The sequence below is a fragment of the Lutra lutra genome, chromosome 18 (genome assembly GCF_902655055.1).
Source record: "Lutra lutra chromosome 18, mLutLut1.2, whole genome shotgun sequence".
Lineage (NCBI taxonomy): Eukaryota > Metazoa > Chordata > Mammalia > Carnivora > Mustelidae > Lutra > Lutra lutra.
In genome coordinates this window covers 17,828,221-17,849,050 of record NC_062295.1, presented here as the reverse complement: position 1 = coordinate 17,849,050, position 20,830 = coordinate 17,828,221, and the positions used below count along the sequence as shown (strand labels likewise).

Below are 20,830 nucleotides of genomic sequence, written 5' to 3'. Positions count from 1 at the left end.
GAATGGTTGATTCCAAAGGTTTGAGAAGCCCAGATTGGTAGACCAGGAGACGCGGAAATGCTGAAGTCTCTTTGTATGTTAGAGGTACAGCCGACTGCCAAACGGGATGACGAAATCACAGCCTTGGGTGCGACCCATCTACGACTATTTTATTTTATTTAAGATTTTATTTATTCATTTGAGAAAGAGAGAGACAAAGATAGCAACAGAGCACACGCGGGGAGAAGGAGAAACTCCTGGCTGAGCAGGGAGCCGGACGTGGGGGCTCGATCCCAGGACTCTGGGATCATGACCTGAGCTAAAGGCAGACACTTAACTGCCTGAGCCACCCAGGTGCCCCTTTCTTCTTCTTTTTTAAAGCTTTTATTTTTAAGAACCTCTACACCCAATGTAGGGGTTGAACTCACCACCCAGAGCTCAAGAGTTGCACACTTCTCTGACTAAAGCCAGCCAGGTGCCCCAGATGGGCAGAACTTAGAAAAGTTAACGATTGTCTTTGCAGAGCTGGGAGGCTATGTGGGCCTAACTGGCTTGTGGATTATAAGTAACAGTTCTAAGTAAGACTAATCAGTAATAGCGGGGAAGGAGATAACTATTTAGAAAATGTCCTTGCATGACAGTAAGGGGTCACACTGCCATCTTCTTACCATTTTCCCATTTCACACAGGCACAGAAATTCTCCACCAAATACTAGCAAACCAAATCCAATAACACATTTAAAAAAAAAGAAAAAAATCATTCTCCATGACCAAGTGGGATTTATCCCAGGGATGCAAGGGTGATTCAATCAGCGGGATATATCACATCGACAGGAGAAAGGATAAAAACCATACGATCATCTCGATAGAGGCAAAAAAATAAATAAATAAAAATAAAAGGTATTTGACAAAGCACGACATCCATTCATGATTAAAAAAAAAAACTTGGGTTAATATTTCTTTTTCTTTTTTTTTTAAAGATTTTATTTGTTTATTTGACAGACAGAGATCACCAGTAGGCAGAGAGGCAGGCAGAGAGAGGAGGAAGAAGGCTCCCCGTGGAGCAGAGAGGCCGATGCGGGGCTCCATCCCAGGACCCTGAGATCATGACCTGAGCTGAAGGCAGAGGTCTTAACCCACTGAGCCACCCAGGCGCCCCTTGGGTTAATTTTTCTTAACATATGGATGATCTGACTTTGCGCGCTGCCATTAGCACTAGTGACAGACTGCGAATTCCTTCCTCTTGAAGTCAGGCGTAAGGAGGTTAAGGAGAAGGAATGTATGATTCCCCCGGGGGTTCTGAGTGAGACGGGAGAGTGAACATGATAATAATAATTACTAGAGCAATAGCTACCACTTAGTGACTGTTAGCTGGATGCCAGGCTCTGGGCTGATCACTTTCCAGGTGTCCTGGAGTCACACATTGATACCCACGATTAGCCTCTCTATTTTCTGTAATGTACCCAGACTTTCTTAGGTAGTTTAGTGACCTCCTGGTGGTGAGAAGGGGACCCTCTTGCCTGTGGTATGCCTTCTGGGCTTCACTGTTGCAGCCCGGCTGATCCTCCCTGGTCCCTGAACCCGTGCCCGTGAGGCTGGACGGGTCCCCCCCATCCTCCATCCCCCCTCTTCCCCAGTTTGGAACATCATTTCTGGCCTTCTGCTGGAGTCCCAGGTCTTGGCCTATTGCCTCTAGTTGTGAGGTCCTTCCGCACAGTGTCTTCTTTGTCCCACTCCCCAGGCCACCCGTGTGAGCCCTCATTTCTCAGCCTCCTGCATGCTGGCCAGGAGTGCTGTCTGAGCGATCCCTATATCCCTGGCCCATGTGGCCCCCCACGTAGGTCTCTGCCCAGGGCAGAGAAGGACAGGCCAGGCCCCCTCCACTTTTGCCCTATCCTTGCTCACTTCTCGTGGTTCCTCAGTCCCGAACGGGCAGGGCTCTCTCCCACAGGTGCCACCCCTTCCTGGTCTCGTGCCTGTCCTGTCTGCTCCCTGGAAATGGCAGAGGGCAGGGGGAACAAAAGGACTGAGTCCAAAATATCCCTGCATGTACACATTATCATCCTTCAATTCTCCCACCAGTTCTGGGCAGAACGTCGTTCCTGGGATCAGAGCATTCGAGCAATGTGTGAAAGGACACACAGCTCGTATGTGACGGTGCTTGAGTTTGGGTCCAGGTCTCTGGAATACTAGGGCTGAAGCACATGCCCTCCCATTCTACCTCCTGGTACAGGGGTTTGGCAGAGGCCTTGAAGGTAGATGGGAGGGCTTTGACCTTGGCTGTCCTAAGGGGATGGATGCTTTGTGACTTCAGGTGAATCCCTTCACCTCTCTGTACTCCAGCCTTCTCAGCCATTATGATTCCATTAGTCAGGGCTAATTGTAGCACCCCCCACCCCAGGCGAGTTGTGAAATTGTGTATTGGAGGGAACTTCTGCTAAATAAAAGCCCTCTTTGGGTTTTGCGGATAAAAGTCCCCCCTTAAAAGATTCAGGGCCAAGACATCTGCGAACCTGTCTTGAACGTAAATGGAACAAATTCTAGACATTTGCATCCTTGTCCTTGTGGGCTCTTGGGTGAGTTCCGTGCCATCTCCGAGACTCAGTTTCCCCATCTGGCAGGGGATGAGCTCTCCCAGCTCTTCTGTTGTGTTGTAATTGAAGACCACACAGCAGAAAGGGGCAGCTGTGCAAGCTCCCAGATGTGGCGTGCCAGCCTCAGGCCCCTCATCTGCTGCTTTGCTACCAACCCCGCCTCTGTCGTCAGATCCACTCCTTTGTTTCTAATTTTATTTGTTTTTGCTATCTCCTTTCCTTCCTCCTTGTTTTCCAGGGGTTCATCTGTTTTGCTGTGGTTTATTTTTCTGCAAAGAATGAGTTCTGGGGTTTACGAATCAATTCTGTGTTTGGCCCTTCTCTGTGGGTTTGTTGGGTGGTTGCATGTGAATTTCAGATGAACATTTTGCTAATTTATTTTCCTTCTCTTAACGGGCTCTGCTCTTCAAGAATAAAGAACAAGCATCAGAGGGAATAAAGATTTCCTCCGAGCTGTGATATGCCACATTCTAGTTTTTGCTGCTTGCTGAAGGTCTGCACTTGTGTTTCTAATTTCCTTTAAGCGTGCTTTTATTTGGGCATTTTGGAAATCATTTTGGTGTTACTTTTTGTTTCGTTTTTCATTATTAATGTCCAATAGCAGTGTTAGTACTTTATGGTCAGAAAATATGTCCTCTTCTCTCCTCTCATCTCCTCCCCTCTCCTCTTCTCTTCTCTTCTCTCTTTTTTCCTTTTTTCACTTTCTTTCTCAATTTAGCTTAGTTTGGTATTACTGAATATTCTGTGGACACATCCATAAAAAGATTACATTTATTACTCATAGGTCATGCATTTCAGTGTTGATTAATTCCATCTTACTATCCAGATCTTTGTGCCTTCCTATTTTTTTAATTTGTTTCATCTGACCGAAATGCACAGTGCTCATTGAGTTTCTCCCAGTAACATTTTTCTGAATATCTTCTTTCATTTATGATTTTCTTTTTTTTTTACTTTATGTGTGGCATCATTCTTGATTATATAACTCTCCAAGACTTATTTTATTTTTTTAAGATTTTATTTATTTATTTGATAGAGATCACAAGTAGGCAGAGAGGCAGGCAGAGAGAGAGGAGGAAGCAGGCTCCATGCTGAGCAGAGAGCCCAATGTGGGGCTCCATCCCAGGACCCTAGGATCAAGACCTGAGCTGAAGGCAGAGGCTTTAACCCACTGAGCTACCCAGGCACCCCTCTCCAAGACTTATTTTAAAAAAATGACTTCTATCAAGTCATTTGCAATGCAAATGCAAATGCAATGCAAAATTATATCTGTTGCAGTTAATACTCCTTGTCCATGATTTTGGCTTACTGCTGATATTCTTCAGTGAATGTACATGGCAAGTACCTAGATGCTGAATCTTTGGGTTTGTAGAGGTTTCTTTTTATTTGGAGAACAATACACAAAGTTAAAAAGAAAATGAGTAGTAAAAAATAGCATGTTTGAAGCTGATAAATGCTACAGAGAGGGGCGTTGGGTGGCTCAGTCAGTTAAGCATCCAACTCTTGATCTCAGCTCAGGTCTTGATCTCAGGGTCATGAGTTCAAGCCCCTTGTTGGGCTCCACACTGGGCATGTAGCCTACTATAAAAAAGTTAAAAATATATGTTATAGAGAAAAGTAAATGAGAAACAGGGATAGGGAATGCAGGGGGTGGGAGGAGGGTGATACTACAATTTATGTAATATAATTCCCAGGAAAGGACTCACTGAAAAGATGACACATGGCAAAGAGCTGAAGAGAGCTGAGGGAGTGAACTTGTGGAAGTCTAGGGAGAGATTGTCCCAGATGGTGAGAGCAGCAAGTGCAAAGGCCCTCAGGCAGGAGTGTACCTATTAGGTCTGAGGGTCAGTGAAGTGACCTGTGTGGTTGGAGCTGGTTCTCCAAAGGGGTATCAGTGGGGAGCAAGGACTGGCAGGATGAGGGGTGCTCAACAGATCCCATGGGGGCCTTTTAGGAACTTCATCTTCTTCCCAGAGTAAGTGGAGGAGCCAAAGGATTGAGAACATCTGATTGACCTTTCAACCTGTCTCCTTTGGTTGCAGAGTGGTAAATACTTCTTGCCTAGTGGATCCTGCCCATTTTTTAATGTTAAATCTCAGTCCTTTTATTTGGTAGAACATGTGGCATGTTACTGGATTGAAAAACAGCAACAACAAAAAATAGACCTAAATTCAAAATTCTTTCTTCTTTTCCATAGGGAAATGTTTTAATGCTTATGGTCATAATTGCTGCATTTCCAACATGGTGTTTCTGATTCTGAGGGGTTTTTTCCTTTTCCATTTCATTCTTTTCTTCTTCTTGTGAAAAGACAACTATTAATATCATTGTTACCTTAAATTTATGTTTCTTTAGGCTTTGTTATTACTAATAATGTCATTTTGGTCTTATTACAAATCCTACCCCTCCACTGAAAAAAAACCTAAGGCTTTGGAATCAGATTTCCTGGGTTAGAGTCTCTGCTCCTCCATTTCCTAGCTGTGTACCCCTAGGGCAAGTTGCTTTGCCTCTCTGTCTCCTTTCCTCATTTGGAGATAACAGCGGTATTCATGTCATAGGGTTGTTATGATACTAAAGTAGTTACTGTAAGTAAAGCTCCCAGTGTCAGGTGAATAGTAATTACTCAGTAAGTATTAGCGATTATTGTTAACTGAATAATTATTAGAAAAATATAAATAAGGAAGCAAAATACTATCCAAAATCCCATTGTCCCGGGATAACCTCTGTTGACATTATTAAGAGGGTTTTTTTTGGTGTATGTATGTATTGCCTATGTGTGCTTGTATGTGTCTGTGCTCCTGTGTGTGTATCTGAAACAAAAAATGAAAACTTACTGTACATACTGTGTCACAGCCCTCATTTTTCATTTAAAAATGCATTATAAATACTTTTCCTCATAATTCAGTAATCTTGGGCAACATCATTTTCATGTGGCCTGTTCTATAGATCTGCCTCAACTTACAGAATCATATTCTTCTTTTTTTTTCTTTTTGAGGGACAGAGAGAGCATGAGAGGAAAGAGGTCAGTGGGAGAAGCAGAGTCCCTGCAGAGCAGGGAGCCTGATGTGGGACTCGATCCCGGGACTCCAGGATCATGACCTGGGCCAAAAGCAGTGGCTTAATCAACTGAGCCACACAGTTGCTCCCAGAATCATATATTTACTATAAGATGTGTAGTGCTTACCTAGAAAAATAATTCTACAGTAGACATACTTGCAGCCAAACCTTTGTGCATAGCTTTAATTATTCCCTAAGAAATTCCTAGTCCTGGAATTGATGGCTTTGAGAACATGTGTATTATTAAAGTGTTTTCCAAGTCCTTCTGCAATTTTTTTCAGTTTACATTCTCATTCTCAGTGCTGCGTGGTACTTTTCATTTTACCCACATTTGTCAACATCTGGTATTGTAAATTTCAAAGATATAATGCAAAGATGATACATATTTTTTACTAATTATACATATTTACAGAATTCCATTATCATACATATTTTGTTACTAATTTCATTGAATATTTTAATTTATACATTGCCATTTGTTTGTATTTATAAATGACTATGTCCTGATTTTTGGCTGTCATTTTCTTATTGAATAGTAAGAACTTTTTACATAAGATGGATCATAATATGTCTTTCCTGATACATATATTGCTATATTCCCTCCTTTCATGTTGTATATTATTTTTGGTAATATACATTTTTCTTAATGGTATACATAAGGCATTCAGTTCAACTCTGATCAACATAATAAATATCAGGTTCAACTGCCAAAAGAATTTCTTAGGGTTCCCTAATTGTTATCTGAATTAGCCATCTTAGTGTTCATGGTCTCGAGTGGATTTTTAAATCTAGTAATTACATTTTCCTTCTGAGAGTAGTCTTTTCTAATCGCAGATTTTTCCCTTTTCAAAGATGCATTAGCTTCTTGAATCTCATTGAAAGTATGAACTAGGGGCGCCTGGGTGGCTCAGCGGATTAAGCCGCTGCCTTCGGCTCAGGTCATGATCTCAGGGTCCTGGGATCGAGCCCCGCATCGGGCTCTCTGCTCAGAAGCCTGCTTCTTCCTCTCTCTCTGCCTGCCTCTCTGCCTACTTGTGATCTCTCTCTGTCAAATGAATAAATAAAATCTTAAAAAAAAAAAAAGAAAAAGAAAGTATGAACTAGATATTTTTTAGAATTTTCTCTCTTTTGGCAGTAGTTCTATTTCATGGGAGGTACTTACCTGATTTCTCATTGTTTCTCTTTATTTGACTGAGTTTTTCATACATCCTTTTATTTTTCTGTATCCGCCCATCCTTACAGGCGGATGAGCTCAAGAATGATGAGTGTCCCAGTTGTAATTTTTCAAAATCAGATGAAGGGAGAAAGGAGTCTTTGTATTTTTCGGAATTTTTCTTTGTCAGAACAGGGATCCTGTTCCCTATAGCCGTTTTGGAGAGATCCACAGCTGGAAACAGCTACACATCAAACAGTCAGCCCTACTGCCCTATAAGGAGGCATTTCCCCCATGTTGGTTTTGTCCAACTCAAAGTTGGAAGGGGTCCCTGCTTCTCTTTTCTAACAGACATGAGTCCTTATTCAGGGCCATAGAGACAGTATACTGGCTCCAGCAGACATAGCGAGGGCACCACAACATGTCCCATCCTTCCTGAATATGAATCAGAGTGGGTGGCTGTCATCTAGTCCCTGGTGGTCTGGCCCAGCGTTGTTAGTGGGGTTCTGCTGGGGGTCCTGTTGACTAGTCACCGCTGGTTGGTCCCCCTTGATTAGTAGTTTCCAAAGCGGCTTAGACTGTACATGGTTTAGATAGCACATGGTTGGGGCATTAGTAATACTGAATTGTACCCTGGCCAAGCTTTTCTTTGGCCAATGCTCCTTCCAACCTTCAGATTATCATAAAGAGAAAGTCTTAGTTGGTATTGCCATACCCTTAATGTTCTTTCACTTGCGCCGCTGGCGGAGCTCCCATTTTAACAAGGAGGGGCAGGCATAAGTCTCAGAGCCTTTGGTAAGCAATGCCATCTACTTGGACTTGGGTAACTTGATTTGCATAAGTTTTTTTTTTTTTACAGTTACTTTCTACTTGTAACCTGTTGGCTTCCTTTTCAAAGGGAATATGCTATTTAAAAAGGAGATGATATAATGAAAACCATGAAGTGGATCATAATATCCAGATTTAGCAAAATCCACAAAGGCGAATAATGTTTGCCAACCACTGCTCCGTGTTCTCTTACTTATTACTTTAATTTGTACGAGTTCCTAGATATTACTGTGTGGATAGCACCCTTCTTGATTGCCAAGAAAAATACAGATGTTCTCTTATTTTTGTATTTCTTTTGGAAAATGGTCAGAGGACAATTGAGTTTTTTTTTTTTTAAGATTTATTGACTTATTTATTTATTTGATAGGTAGGGAGGAGCAGAGGGAGAAGCAGACTCCCCGCTAAGCAGGGAGCCCAATGTGGGGCTCCATCCCAGGACCCTGGGATCATGACCTGAGCCGAAGGCAGACGCTTAACCAACTGAACCACCCAGGTGCCCCAAGGACAACCGAATATTAAATGTGGATGCTTAGAAAGGCCAATTATCACCTCTGCTTTGAATCTCTTCTCCTCCTATTTTTAGGAGCTGTTGAGGAAGTTTTGTGAATGGAGGAAAAAATCATTATGAAATTTGTGGATTTGAGTTAGGAAGTCTTTCTTGCGGAGTGAGGAGCTCCAGGATGTTTTTCCCCCTCTAGTGATTTGGATGTCTTTGGAATGTCCTTTCCTTTCCCCTCTCTCATGTTTCCCTTTGAGTAGATGGAAACATCTTTGTGGTCAAAAACACATCCTTGTTTATTAGGATAATGTCAATATCTGTAATGATGATGATGATTTATCATTTGCTAAATGCCAGACACTGTGCTTATCATTTTGCATGAGTCACCATATCTTAGCTCCACAGTAATTCTATGAAAAAGACTTTTTTTTTTTTTTAAATAATCTCTGTGCCTAACGTGGGGCTCAAACTCATGACCCTGAGATTAAGAATTGCATGCTCTATTGACTGAGCCAGCCAGGCGCCCTTGAAAAAAAACACTCCTGTTCTGATTTATAGATGAGAAAAATTGAGCCTCAGAGAGCCTAGCTAGCTTGTCCAGGGACCCACGGAGGCAAGGGCAGAGGGGAGATTTGAACCCAAGCAGAGTTTGACTCTGGGGCTTGTGTACATACCTGTGAAAGGATGCTATTTCTCAAGGGGGTCATACCGGGCACTTGGGGAAGGCATCTGCAGAGAAAGCTGCATCATGGAGTCAAGGAGGTAGTCATCCAAATGCTGCTGAGAGCCAGGATGCTGGGAGAATGTGCTAAGAATCCACTGACCATGGGAGATCGTCATAGCATTCTTTCAGAATAAGAAGGCACATAGCAGACAGAAGGTAGGTAAAAACATAAAGCACTGAGTGACTGAATGAGAGAACTAAGAAAAGTGTGTGTGTGCGTAAGATGAGAAACAGAGCCAGAGCCAGAACATGGCATAAACACAGAATATTCATTTTTTTCTGAAAACTGTGGAATAGTTACAAAAACACATAGCATACCTGGCTACGAACACGTATGTGCATACCTCCCCCAAAAGAAAAACCCCTCAACACATTTTTTTAAGGTAAATCTGTCTATAGTCTTCCTTTTCTTATTGTAACTGACAAAATAATATCAAGTCAGGTCATGGACTTTGTCCTGTCTCCCTGTCTCCCTTCAGGTTCAAGTTGCTGAGCCAGGAGGAAGGCGAGTACTTCAACGTGCCTGTGCCACCAGAAGGAAGCGAGGGCAATGAAGAGCTGAGGCAGAAATTCGAGGTGAGCTGTGTTTCTTTCTACGCCAGTGGGAACTGCTAGAGTGTCTCATATGCCTCGTATGCTGTGTCTCCAGTTATGAAAGGCCTTCTACCAAGGCCTTTCATGACTCTGTGCCTTTGCAGTGTTTTTCTGGCTCCAAGAAAACTCCTATGCATCCTGCAAAACCCCAGCCAAGTGTATCCCGCTTCGTGAAGGCATTCCTTCCTCCTTGTCCTCACTTAGATTTAGACTTTTCCTCGAAAGTGCTCCTACACTTCTCAGGTCATTTTTTTTTTTTTAAGATTTTATTTATTTGTTTTAGAGATAGAAAGGGGGAGCAGAGGGAGAGGGACAATCAGACTCCACACTGAGCACAGAGCCTGATGTGGGGCCCAATACCACGCTCTTGAGATCATGACCCAAACCAAAATCAAGAGCCGGATGCTTAACCGATGAGACACACGGGCGCGCCCATTCTCAGGTCATTTTGATGATAGCTTGGCCTGGGATGGTAATAATGGTGAATGAAAGAAATAGATAGAAGTGGGCTCTATTTTGGAGGCTAACTTAAACTTGCTGAGGGATAGAATCTAGAGTTGGATCTATTGGCGGGATGGTGCTGTACTGTTAACAAATGGAATTGTTTGTGCTGGTGACTTCATGAAATACCCATGGGTCTATCTTCCACAAATGAAGAGTCCTTGACCCTGAATCTTGGGCTACACTCTGGCTCTGCTCCTACCTCAGCTAAGCCCTTTCTGTTCGTGGGGGGTGGGACAAGAGACCCTGTTTTCAGCTGTGTGAGAGTTGCAGACACATCCTAGTTTTACAAAGAAAATGTTTTGGGGAAAATGAGTTTGAGGTCTTTCATTATATGTGTATTGAGTGATTTTAGAGTAGTTTCATAAGGGAAAACACATTATTTTGTTTGTACAAACTCAATATACTGAGTCTGATGGGAAAACATCAATTCTAGATAAATAGTAATGGCCTGCTAACTCTGAAAAAAATTGTATAAAACAGCTAAAATGAAATTATTGTCATTTTTATTTAGCAAATAATCATACAGGCAAATAAAAAAAACTTGTGACCAGGTAAAGTTCTATGAAAGAGAGGTCCATGTTAACTCTGAGAACATATGGGGTGGGGGGAGACAGGAGGACAAGGAAGGTGTCATTAAGGCAACAATAGTGCAAATTAACTGAGTAGAGAGAGGAAAAGAAAATTCCACTCAGCAAGGATGCCATGGACAAAGGCCCTGTGGTGGGGAGTTTTGTAGCAACTATGTGAAACTTAAAGAAGACCAGTGTGGGTAGAGGAGAGAGAGAGCAAAGGGCGAGTTCAGGGTAATACTGGGGAAGTGGCTGGTCATCATAGTAGAAGGGCTGTGCCGGCCTTGGGAAGGATTTTGTCATTTATCCCAAGATCCATGTTAGTCTGCCCCTCAACTTGACAGATATAGCACTTGAGTATTAACTTTTGTTGTGCCCTCCACACAAGTTAGTGGTGATGGGTCGACCCAGGGGATATCCCTTCCTGGAAACAAGTGGGATGAACACATTGGCCTTGGGCTTACCAGTCATTTCTCCAGTGAACTTGGCAAGGGAAGGTTATTCCTGCAGAGCCGGCTCAAGTCCAGATGAGCTGGTAAAAGGACATCCCACTCAGTAGAGCCAAGAACTAGACACTGTTGATTAGTCCTTCCAGAGAACACCTTCCATCTCTTTCCCTCAACTTTTTGATGAAGCTGTGCCCATTTGCTGCTGCATTAAAAATGTATTGTCCTGGGTATTAAAAAAAACAAAAAACACCCCAAGTCCACTGTTTTCTTGTATAAAATGGTGTCTCAGTTTGCAAAATGATTTCTCCCATGCTAGGGCAGCCGGGGTGACATTTCAGGACATCAAGGAGAACAGTTCCTGTGTGAACATAGTGTTTGTCCGGGCCAGTTATTGGCATGGAGTAAAGGACTGTTTTATCTGCAAGCAACAAAATGCAGCCGTTTATTCCTAGCGAGAGCCCACAAACGCTTGTTTATGCCTGAATTATAATTGCTCTGTACCGTGGTTGTTGATTAAAAAAAAAAAAATGTTTCCAACCAACTGAGAATTGTTCTCAGACACACAGGGAAATTTCAGTTGACCTTGAATGTGAGAAATGTAATCCCTGTGCAATAACCAATTAGCACTCGGAATGACTCAGAAATTAACTTTCAAGCCTCTTATATGGAGAAATTCTGAGTGACGGTAAAATTGAGCTGCTAGCATTGGGGTAATAGAATTTCACGGCAGGGGGAGCTTGGTGCAGTGGCTGCCCGTGGTGAATTTCAGAAAGTCTGAGTTGGCTCGGTCTGCGGCAGACCAGGGGCTTGTTTTCTGACCATGGGCTTGTCTCTGGGTCAGCAAAGGGAAAACTCCACTTTGGATGGTTCACAGCGGGTTTTCTGACGGTCTTAGAATTTTCTTAAATCATACGGTGCTTCCTCTGGGCCCTTTATTGTTTTAAGTGCTCCGGAAATATGAGCGTATTTAACTCTCGCAGAACCCCTGAATGGTAGATGCTATCATCCTCCCTGTTTTTGTTGTTTTTTGTTTTTGTTTTTGTTTTTGTTTTGGTCTTATGGATGAGGAAGCAGCAGAGTCCCAGCGAGGTTAAGCAACTCTCTGCCATCCTAGAGCTAGCCGCTCATTACCCTGCATTGAGTTACCCCACAACAGACCACAAGGATTCAAGTGCAAGTAGTGTCTTGGGGAGGTGATCACAGGAAGCTTCACCGCGGAGAGGGGAAGGGGGGGCGTTTCATGGAGCACGTTGGCCCCGTGGGCAGCTGGGGTTTAAAGCACAATGGAGAACTCTGGGAGTTGAATGTGTGCCTTAGGGGTGGTAATGGGGGGGTCCCAACCCGGGGTGGGGCAGGAAATTGCAGTATCGTCCACCAGCTCAGCTTCTGTTGCTGCCTGGTGGCCGCTCTCTGGGGAGTTCCCTGCCCAGCCCTCTTGGACTCTGCTGCTCCAGCAGCCAGGCTGCGAGTGCCCAGGTGGTCACAGGTGGAGAGACAAGAGTGTCAGGGGATCTTGGCGGGACACCTGGGCCTCATCGGTGCAGTGAAGCCCTGTCCTATACAGGTGGTTCAAGCGTCACGCTGCCTAGATTTGAGTCGGGCTCTGCCACTCCCTTGCTGAGTGACTGTAGGCAACTTCCTTTCTCTCTCTGAGCCTTTGGTTCCCCATCGTAAAATGGGGGAAGCACAGTGCTTCTCAGCTTCTAAGGTTATGTGAGGACCGAATGAGAGAATGCATTTAGGACAGCATCTGGTGCGTCATAGCATCCCGATGTCAGGCCACTGTTGTCATTACCAGCTTCACCCTTGAAATAAATGAAGCTTGGAACATATTCCTTCTGGGATTTGGAAGGGCCGGTTGGGGATTGGGAGGAATCTATAGGGGCTCCAAGCCTCCTGAGGCCTTGCCTCTGCTGCTGGGCCCTGGGGTGCCTGTAGAAGCCCCTCTTAATTGCAGAGGAGTCTGTAGCTGAAGCCAGGGCAGGCACTAATCGTCTGAAAAGTGGCCCGGGAGACTGGCTCCCCAGGTGTCTCTGCCGCCGTCCCGTGCAGTCTGGAAGGACACAGGTCTCCTGGCTCAGAACTCTAGTCTATTTGCTTTCTCTTTGAGCACTGAATTCTAGGGCTCCACATTGTGACATAAAAAGGCAACCATCAGAGTATTCCTGTTTCCAAAGACATATCCATCCCAGCAAGATAGAGGATCATTTTAATTTGGGCCTCAATTTGAAGTTGTTTGCTCTTTGACGGAACACCTGCTGGACCTGAGGCCCCAGGGAAACGGGGCTTCCAGAGGGACAAGGACAGGCTTCTTGTCTTCCAAAGGTTCACTGTGGAGGGGACACAAGCCCAAATGTTTTCAGGAGCCAGACAGATAACAAGGAGGGGGAAAACTTGGTATCAGACAGTAGGGTGTGGTGGGGACGGCGGTAAACTTGGGAAATCCAAGATCAAAGCCACAGCCTGATCATGTTCTGGTGGGAGCCCCTTCCTGGTTCCTAGATGGCTGTCTTCTCACTGTGTCCTCACTTGGTGGAGGGGCTGAGGGACCTCTCTGGGGCCTCTTTTATGAGGCCACTGATCCCACCCATGGGGCCTCCACACTCATGACCTAATCCCCTCCCAAAGGTCCCATCTCCTAATGCCATCACCCTTGTGGCATAGGATTTTAACATGTGAATTTTGGAGGGGAGGACACAAACATTATAACCTACAGAGGGGGACACAAACACTCTGGCTCCGAAGGGGGCCCAGATATTATAGGTCTATAGCCTATACCTATGAGAAAAAAAGAAGCAAATTGAGCTGGAGAGTGGAAAGAGGGTTTTTGGTCCTGAATTCAGAGGAGAGAAGGTTGCTCACCAGATGGGGTTGTTGGGGGGGGCGGTACGGGACAGTGAAGCTGGTGGCCACTTGCTGCTCCTTGAAGGACAAAAAGAAAAAATTTCCATGACGCAAGGTCAATTGGAGAACGGGGAAGTTGGAGCCCCTTACTCATGGTTCACCAGCAGGCTGTACTGGGGGACCTGGGGTGTCCCCCTGAGGGCTAGGATGGGGGCTGGGCACCAGGGAATTCGGATCCGCACAGGTTGAAGAATGCAGTGTGTGGGCCAGTTGGGTCCTGAGTCAGATTCAATGAAGATGGGAGATGTGGTCCTGGAACAGGGAAGGCAGTAGGGCGGGGAGAAAGGAGGGAACGTGTTTAGCAGCCTGGGCAAGACTCGAGGGGCTGGGACATGAGGGTTTGGGATGATGGAAAGATATGGCCCAGAAAAGACAGTACAACTTCTGTCTTAGGCACTTGGCTTCTTTACGACCTACCTGATGAGCTCATGTTTGAACCACCAGCTCTATGTCTGTGACCCCCAGACCTCTGTCTGCAGCTCAGATACCATTTCTCAGTCTCAAACGCACAGAGGACATTGCTTTCTGGATATGGATCCTTGGTTCTCCCAGAGACACTTGAATCTCAGCAGATCTCAGGGCAAAACTGTTTGACCGGGTGTGTTCACAGCAGCTCTGTTAATAGCCCCACAGTGGAAAGGACACAAGTGCCCATGAAGAGGAGGACGGGTAAATGTAAACAACTCAGCAAGACAGCGGGGCAGACTACCAGCTTGGCAGTTTCACGGGTGAATTTCACGAACATGATCATGGGTGAAAGCAGCCAGATACAAAAGACTACTTCTCCCATAGAGGGAAGCCTATCACACTTCCACAGATCTTCACCAAATGTGTGGGTTTCCAGAAATTCTCCAGTCCTCTGTGGACACCAACTGGGCATCCTACAATTTAATTCACAGACAACACTTGGAGTTAGAGAAGACCCCACAGGTTAAGGCCTCTGTCCAGACTCGGGTCACACACGGTGGGTTCCCAGGTCACCCACACTTCTGTCTGACTTGCTGCCAATCCGGGGTTCCCACTACACCTCCCTCCTCAGATTCTCTAATTGGCTAGAACAGCTCACAGAACTGAAGGACACACTTACTTATATAAACTGGTTTATTGTACATAAAGGATATGATAAAGGCTACAGATAACAGCCAGACGAGGAGACACGTAGGGTAAGGTCTGAAAAGCTTCTGTCTTCCGCGGGGTCAGGATTCATCATTCCAGAAGCTCTTCGAATGCCGCAGTTTAGGGATTTTTACGAAGACTTCGTCATGGGGATGTAATCGATTATTAACTCAGTCTCCAGCCCTGAAATGGGGCTGAAAGTAACAAGCTTCTCCTCATGGTTGGTCTGTCAGGTGACCGTCCCCCATCCAGGAGCCCAACGAGAGTTGCCTCGTTAGAATAAAAGATGCTCGTATCAGGAAATTATAAGAGATTTAGGAGCTTTGCGTCAGGAACCAAGAGCAGAGACCAAATATATATTCCTTATTATGTCACACACTCTGATTCTGTTTAATGAAGTTCAAGGACAAACAAAACTGACCTACAGGAATAGAAATCAGAACAGAGATTGTGTTCGTGGGAGGCAGGATTGGCTGGGAAGGGGCACGGAGAACTTTCTGAGGGTGATGGAAATTGGGGTTTGGGTTCATGGATGTATACATTTGTCCAAATTCATAGAACTATCTGCTTGATATTTTGTGCATTTCAGTGTATGTAATGTAATTTTTAGTTTTTTTTTTATTTTTAAAGATTTATTTATCTTTTGATAAAGATTGAGTGGGGGAGGGGCAGAGGCAGAGGGAGAGAGAAGCCCAGGGAGACTCTACGCTGAGCATGGAGCCCGACATGGGGCTTGATCTCATGATCCTGAGATCATGACCTGAGCTGAAGTCAAGAGTCAGGCGCTTAACTGACTAAGCCTACCCAGGCGCCCCTCCATTGTAAGTTGTAAAACATTAATCACAAAAAGAAGAAAAATGGTGGATGCTTTGTCAGCAGCACAGATGGGATGACAACAATGGACAGGCACATCCTGAGGGAGAGAGAAGCCTTGTAGGGTAGGCCACTGGGGACGGGAGTCTCAGCATGCCCGAAGTCAGGCTCTTCCCGTCCTCTTGCCCACACCTCCACATCTGCGTTTCCTCTGCTCTTCTTCTGAGTGGAAAGTGCCACCATCCTGTCCTCCCATGTATCCAACACAGAAGCCAAGGACTTGCCCTTCATCCCTCATCCTCTCTCCCAGGCTGCACCCAGCTCTGATGAGTCTACCTCCAAATCCATCCACTTTGTTCCATCCACACTGCAGACACCCCCGAGGTCGGGTCCCTCCATCTTGCACCTTGACGGACTGTGGTCATTTCCTTCTAGTGGTTCTCAAAGTCACCTTCAAATGGGTCTCTTTGCTGGACCCAGGGTGATCTTCTAAATGGAATATGATCATACCATGGCCTCCTTAAAGCCTTTTTTTTTTTTAAGATTTATTTATTTGAGGAGGGGGTGACAGAGAGAATCTCAAGCTGACCCCTCTCTGAGCTCAGAGCCCAACACGGGGCTCCATGTCACAAGCCTGAAACCATGATCTGAGCTGAAACCGAGAGTCGGAGCTTCACCAACTTTGCCACCCAGGGATGAGCCTTTCATGCTCAGAATCAGCTCCGACTCCTTAAGAGGGTTTACCTGGTCCGGCTTGTCTTTGGGCTGCAACCCGAGCCACACCTGCCTTGCACTGGGTTTGCTTCTTCAAGTGTGTCTTGCTTTCCGCTCCATTAATTCTATTTCTGCTGCTGACATCAAGTTGTTTGCCTGGAAAGCTCTCCTGCTTATCCTTTGGACCCAGGGTGCGGGACCCAGTCCCTGCTGCGGGGCGGATTCTCTGAATATCCACAGTCGTCTTTCTCCCTGACTGACCCTCGGCATCTAGAGTACCACCTAGCATGCCACAGGAACTCCATGAGTTTCTTCTGAATACACGACGCTTTCCCGATATTCAAAAAATATCTGAAAATATTTGTGGCCTCTCGGTCTTTAAAAGTCAATTGAACAGGGGTGCTTGGGTGGCCCAGTCAGCTGAGTGTCCGGCTCTTGGTTCCAGTCTGGGTCATGACCTCAGGGTCCTGAAATAGAGCCCCATGTCAGGCTCTGTCCTCAACGTGGAGTCTGCTTCTCCCGCTTTCTCTGTTCCTCCCCCTACCTTTCTCTCTCTCTGGAATAAATAAATAAAATCCTTAAAAAAAAAAAAGACAACTGAATAATAGGACGGTTATACTAGCTGCCATTCGTTGAGTACCTACCACATGCTAGGAATGGTGTTAAGGACCCTGAGCTACATTCTGTCCTGTCCCGATCTCCATTTGCTTGAAAGGGTTTAGCAAGGTTCATTCACCGAAGACAAGTCAGTGCCTACTCTGCTGGGTGCTGCTTGAGACACCAGGGAAAGGGGAACAAGAGACAAAAATCCTTGACCTCTTGGAGGTTGTGTTCTAGTGTGAGGATGAAGATGAGAAATTAAGAAACGAGTAAAACTGGGTTTGTGGGATGGTGATAAGGGATATGGAGAAAAATAAGTAAGGGGAATAAAGATGGCTGAGAGCTTCTGCATGTTGGTGTTGGCAAAGGCTGTATTCCCCCCCCGCCAAGATTTTACTTATTTGAGAGAGAGCAGGGAGAGGAGCGGAGGGAGACGGACAAGCAGACTCTGTGCTGAGCATGGCCTGACGTAGGGCTTGATCCCACGACGCTGAGATCATGACCTGAGCTGGAAGCAGTCTGACGCTTGACCAACTGAGCCACCCCGGGGCCACAGGAAAGGCTGTCTTATCTGAAGTGAGGACGCTCTGGGAAAGAAGTCAGAGGCACAGGGGGCAGCAAGTGCAGAGGCCCAGGGGCAAGGGCATATTTGGTGCTTTCAGAGAACAGCAACGAGGCCAGGGGGATGCAAGGAGAAGAAGAGGTCCAAAATCAGAGAACATGCAGAGGAGCAGGGACATCTCTAGCCTTTGGCCTTTTCTCTTAAGAGAGATGCTGAAGTTTGGGATGTCTGAGTAGAGAGTGTCCTGAGCTCATGGCTCCCTCTGGATTACACCACTTATCCATACCCGAGTCAGGAGTCTAGCCCTAGCGGCGACTCCAGAAACAAAGTCCTGGCGTCTGCAAGACCTCACTCCTGACCTCCTCTCCTCTCCTCATCGCAGGGAATCTGCTGCCATTCTGAGTCACTGTTCTGCTGCTCACAGTGGCGAGACCCTCCCCCACTGCCCTGAGGACCAACATGGGCCTCACCCATCCACTCATCCACAGAACAGGAGACTGTGTCAGTTGTTAGGGAAGTTGTGGAGGTAGTCTGTGCCTTCACAGAGCTTCCAGTGTGTTGGCGGAAGCAAGTGAACAGTTACCATCCAGTGTAAATGGGAAGTGAAATGGATGAAGGAAGCAAAGAGGGACACTTAATCCAGACAGACAATCAAGGAAGGCTTCCCTAGGGAAGGGAACATGGGAAGCAGGGGGAGCTCAGTTGGCAAAGAGGAGACAGTAGCCACCCTCAAAGCAGCAAGAGCATGTGCAAAGGCCCTGAGTGGGATGTGAAAGGGGAATGGATCTGGATTACAGGGAAGGGTCCAAGAAGTGAGGAGATTGGAGAACCTGATCATACTGGGCCATGTAGACCCATGAAAGCACTGAGGCCTTTATCCCAAACCTAAGGAGTCACAACGGAAGCATTTTAAGCAGGTGGTGACCTGGTTGGGTATGGAGAAGTGAAAGCTCACTCTGGTTGCGTGAAAAGCCCAGTGAGGCGGGAACCGAGGTGGGGTGTCCAGGTGTAGCATGATGGCAGGTCGTGGGGAAAATGGAAAGCAGGTCAGTTCTAGAGACAGTGAGGACTCTTCCCTGTGGTGGCTGAGGCAGGACGGACAAATGAGAAACAGGGGTGTCAAGGGTGGGCCCCAGCTTTCAGGCTTGCGGAGTGGACGTTGGCCATGCTTTTCATTGAGATGCAGACCAGGGGACGGGGAGAGCTTCAGGAACCACAGCTCGTGGCAGCTACCTGTGACTTCCTCCAGGGGCGTCCTCAAACCCTAATGATGTTTTCTGTGTGCTTCCTCCCTCAGAGAGCCAAGATCAGTCAGGGGACCAAGGCTCCGGAAGAAAAGACGACCAACACCATATCCAAACTTGACAACAACGGGAACAGAGACCGAATGAAACTGACTGATTTTAACTTCCTGATGGTGCTCGGGAAAGGAAGCTTTGGCAAGGTATGCTGTGGCATGGGGGTGGCTCCCACTCCAGAAGGACAGGTAACAAGGCAGGGACTTTTACTGTTCATATGGGGCCTACATTCCAGCGAGGGAGAGAGTAAAAAGGAAATAGACACAACACTACAGTTTGTAATGAAAACCATGAAGAAAAGGGACAGTGTGCTATGGTCCCCAAACAAATCAAGAGGGGACCCACTTAGACCATCAGAGGAGGTGAGCCCTGAGCTAGCTATCCATTCCAGGAGCTAGGAATTGGATGTTGCCAGCAGAGAGAATAGCAAGTGCAAAGGTCCTGGGGTAGAGAAGGGTTTGGTACCTTCTAGGGACCATCAGAGGGTGTTGGGGCCAAAATGTCATAAGCATGGCAAGGTAGCAGGATGTGAGATTACAGAAATGGGCAGGGGCTTGATCCTGCAAAGCCTTGTGAGCTGTGATGAAAAGTTTGGATTTTATCCACAGTGCAGTGAGGAGCCATTGAAAAATTTTAAGCAGAGAAGTGACACGATCCGATGTGCCTTTTGGAAAAGATCCCTTTTGCAGCCAGGAATGAAACCATTCCTTTCAGACAGCAAGGGAGTTGAAGGATGACCCGGGGACTTGTAGAGTGGTTCTGGATGCTTTTATAGATACTAGGAGACACTGTTTTACTGAAGTTGAGATTGTGGTGTAAGTATTCCTGAGTTGTTTAGTGTTATTTTGAGTCTTTTAATCCCTTGGTGTGCCACAAATATGTCTCATATAAATCTCATACCATGAACTCAAGGGTGCAGGAAATATAAATTTCTTCTCCATCTCTGTAGTCCAAGCCCCCAGTCTGGGACTTTACCTGGAGTTCTTCTTACCTGGCCCCTCCCCCTCCCCCAAATTGAATGAAACCCATTCACAGATCCTTTACCAACGCAGGCCACGTGTTCACTGACTGCCCTCCATCATCACAAAGGCAGCCCTAATCTAGGCTCCCCCGCGTACCCCCTGGCCCCCCGCAGAATTTCCTAACTGGCTTCCCTGCCTTCATTCTTGTACCTGTAATCAGTACACTTTCCATTTAGCAGCAATGAGTCATTTTGTCAAAGTTCCATTAGGTCAAGGCACTCCCCTGATTAAAACTCCCCAGCGACTTTCCATCCCATCCGAGTAAGTGTCATACTACGTTCTTGGCTTACATCGTTCTTTATAATCTTTATAATCTTATCTCTGCCTGGCGACTTCTTTTTCTTGTCCCTGTCACCCGTAGTGCTCTGGCCACAGTGGTCCTTGGGTTTTTAAAACATACAAATCTCCTTCCTCTCTTAGAGCTTCTGTGATGCCATTCCTTTTATTCTTTGCACGTTGGGCTCCTCCTTGTACTTCCCCTCACAACCTAGATGACACCTCTTCTGAGAAGCCTTCCTAACCACCTTCTCTGCCTCGCTTTCATTCCCCATTCTATTCTGCTCTCTCGTGGCAGCTGTCGTCAGATGGTACCCTTTTTGACTATTGGTTTGTCTCTCTTCTAAGAACTGAGCATCGCAAGAGGAGGACCTCTGTCCGGTTCACCACTATCCTTCCAGTGCCTGTGGGTTGAATCCATTCAGAGCCTGGACAGAAGGCACGATTTTCTCTGTGGGTCATGGGGTCATCTGCTGAGATGGAATAAGGATCTGGATGGTGGTCCAGAATGTGCAGGGCTTGGGCATGAAATGGGAGTGACAGTAGGAAAACACAGCAAGATTACTGAGGAGTTTTCTAAAG

At 45.9% G+C, this 20,830-nt stretch overlaps 1 protein-coding gene across 1 annotated transcript in view; it reads left to right on the top strand.

Moving 5' to 3' along the window:
• Positions 1-20,830, top strand: part of PRKCB (protein kinase C beta) — a 337,502-nt gene that overhangs the window by 232,290 nt on the left and 84,382 nt on the right. The window contains exons 10-11 of the mRNA XM_047712980.1: positions 9,307-9,403; positions 18,950-19,096. Coding sequence (XP_047568936.1) covers positions 9,307-9,403; positions 18,950-19,096 — 244 coding nt within the window. The remainder of the gene's footprint in view (positions 1-9,306; positions 9,404-18,949; positions 19,097-20,830) is intronic.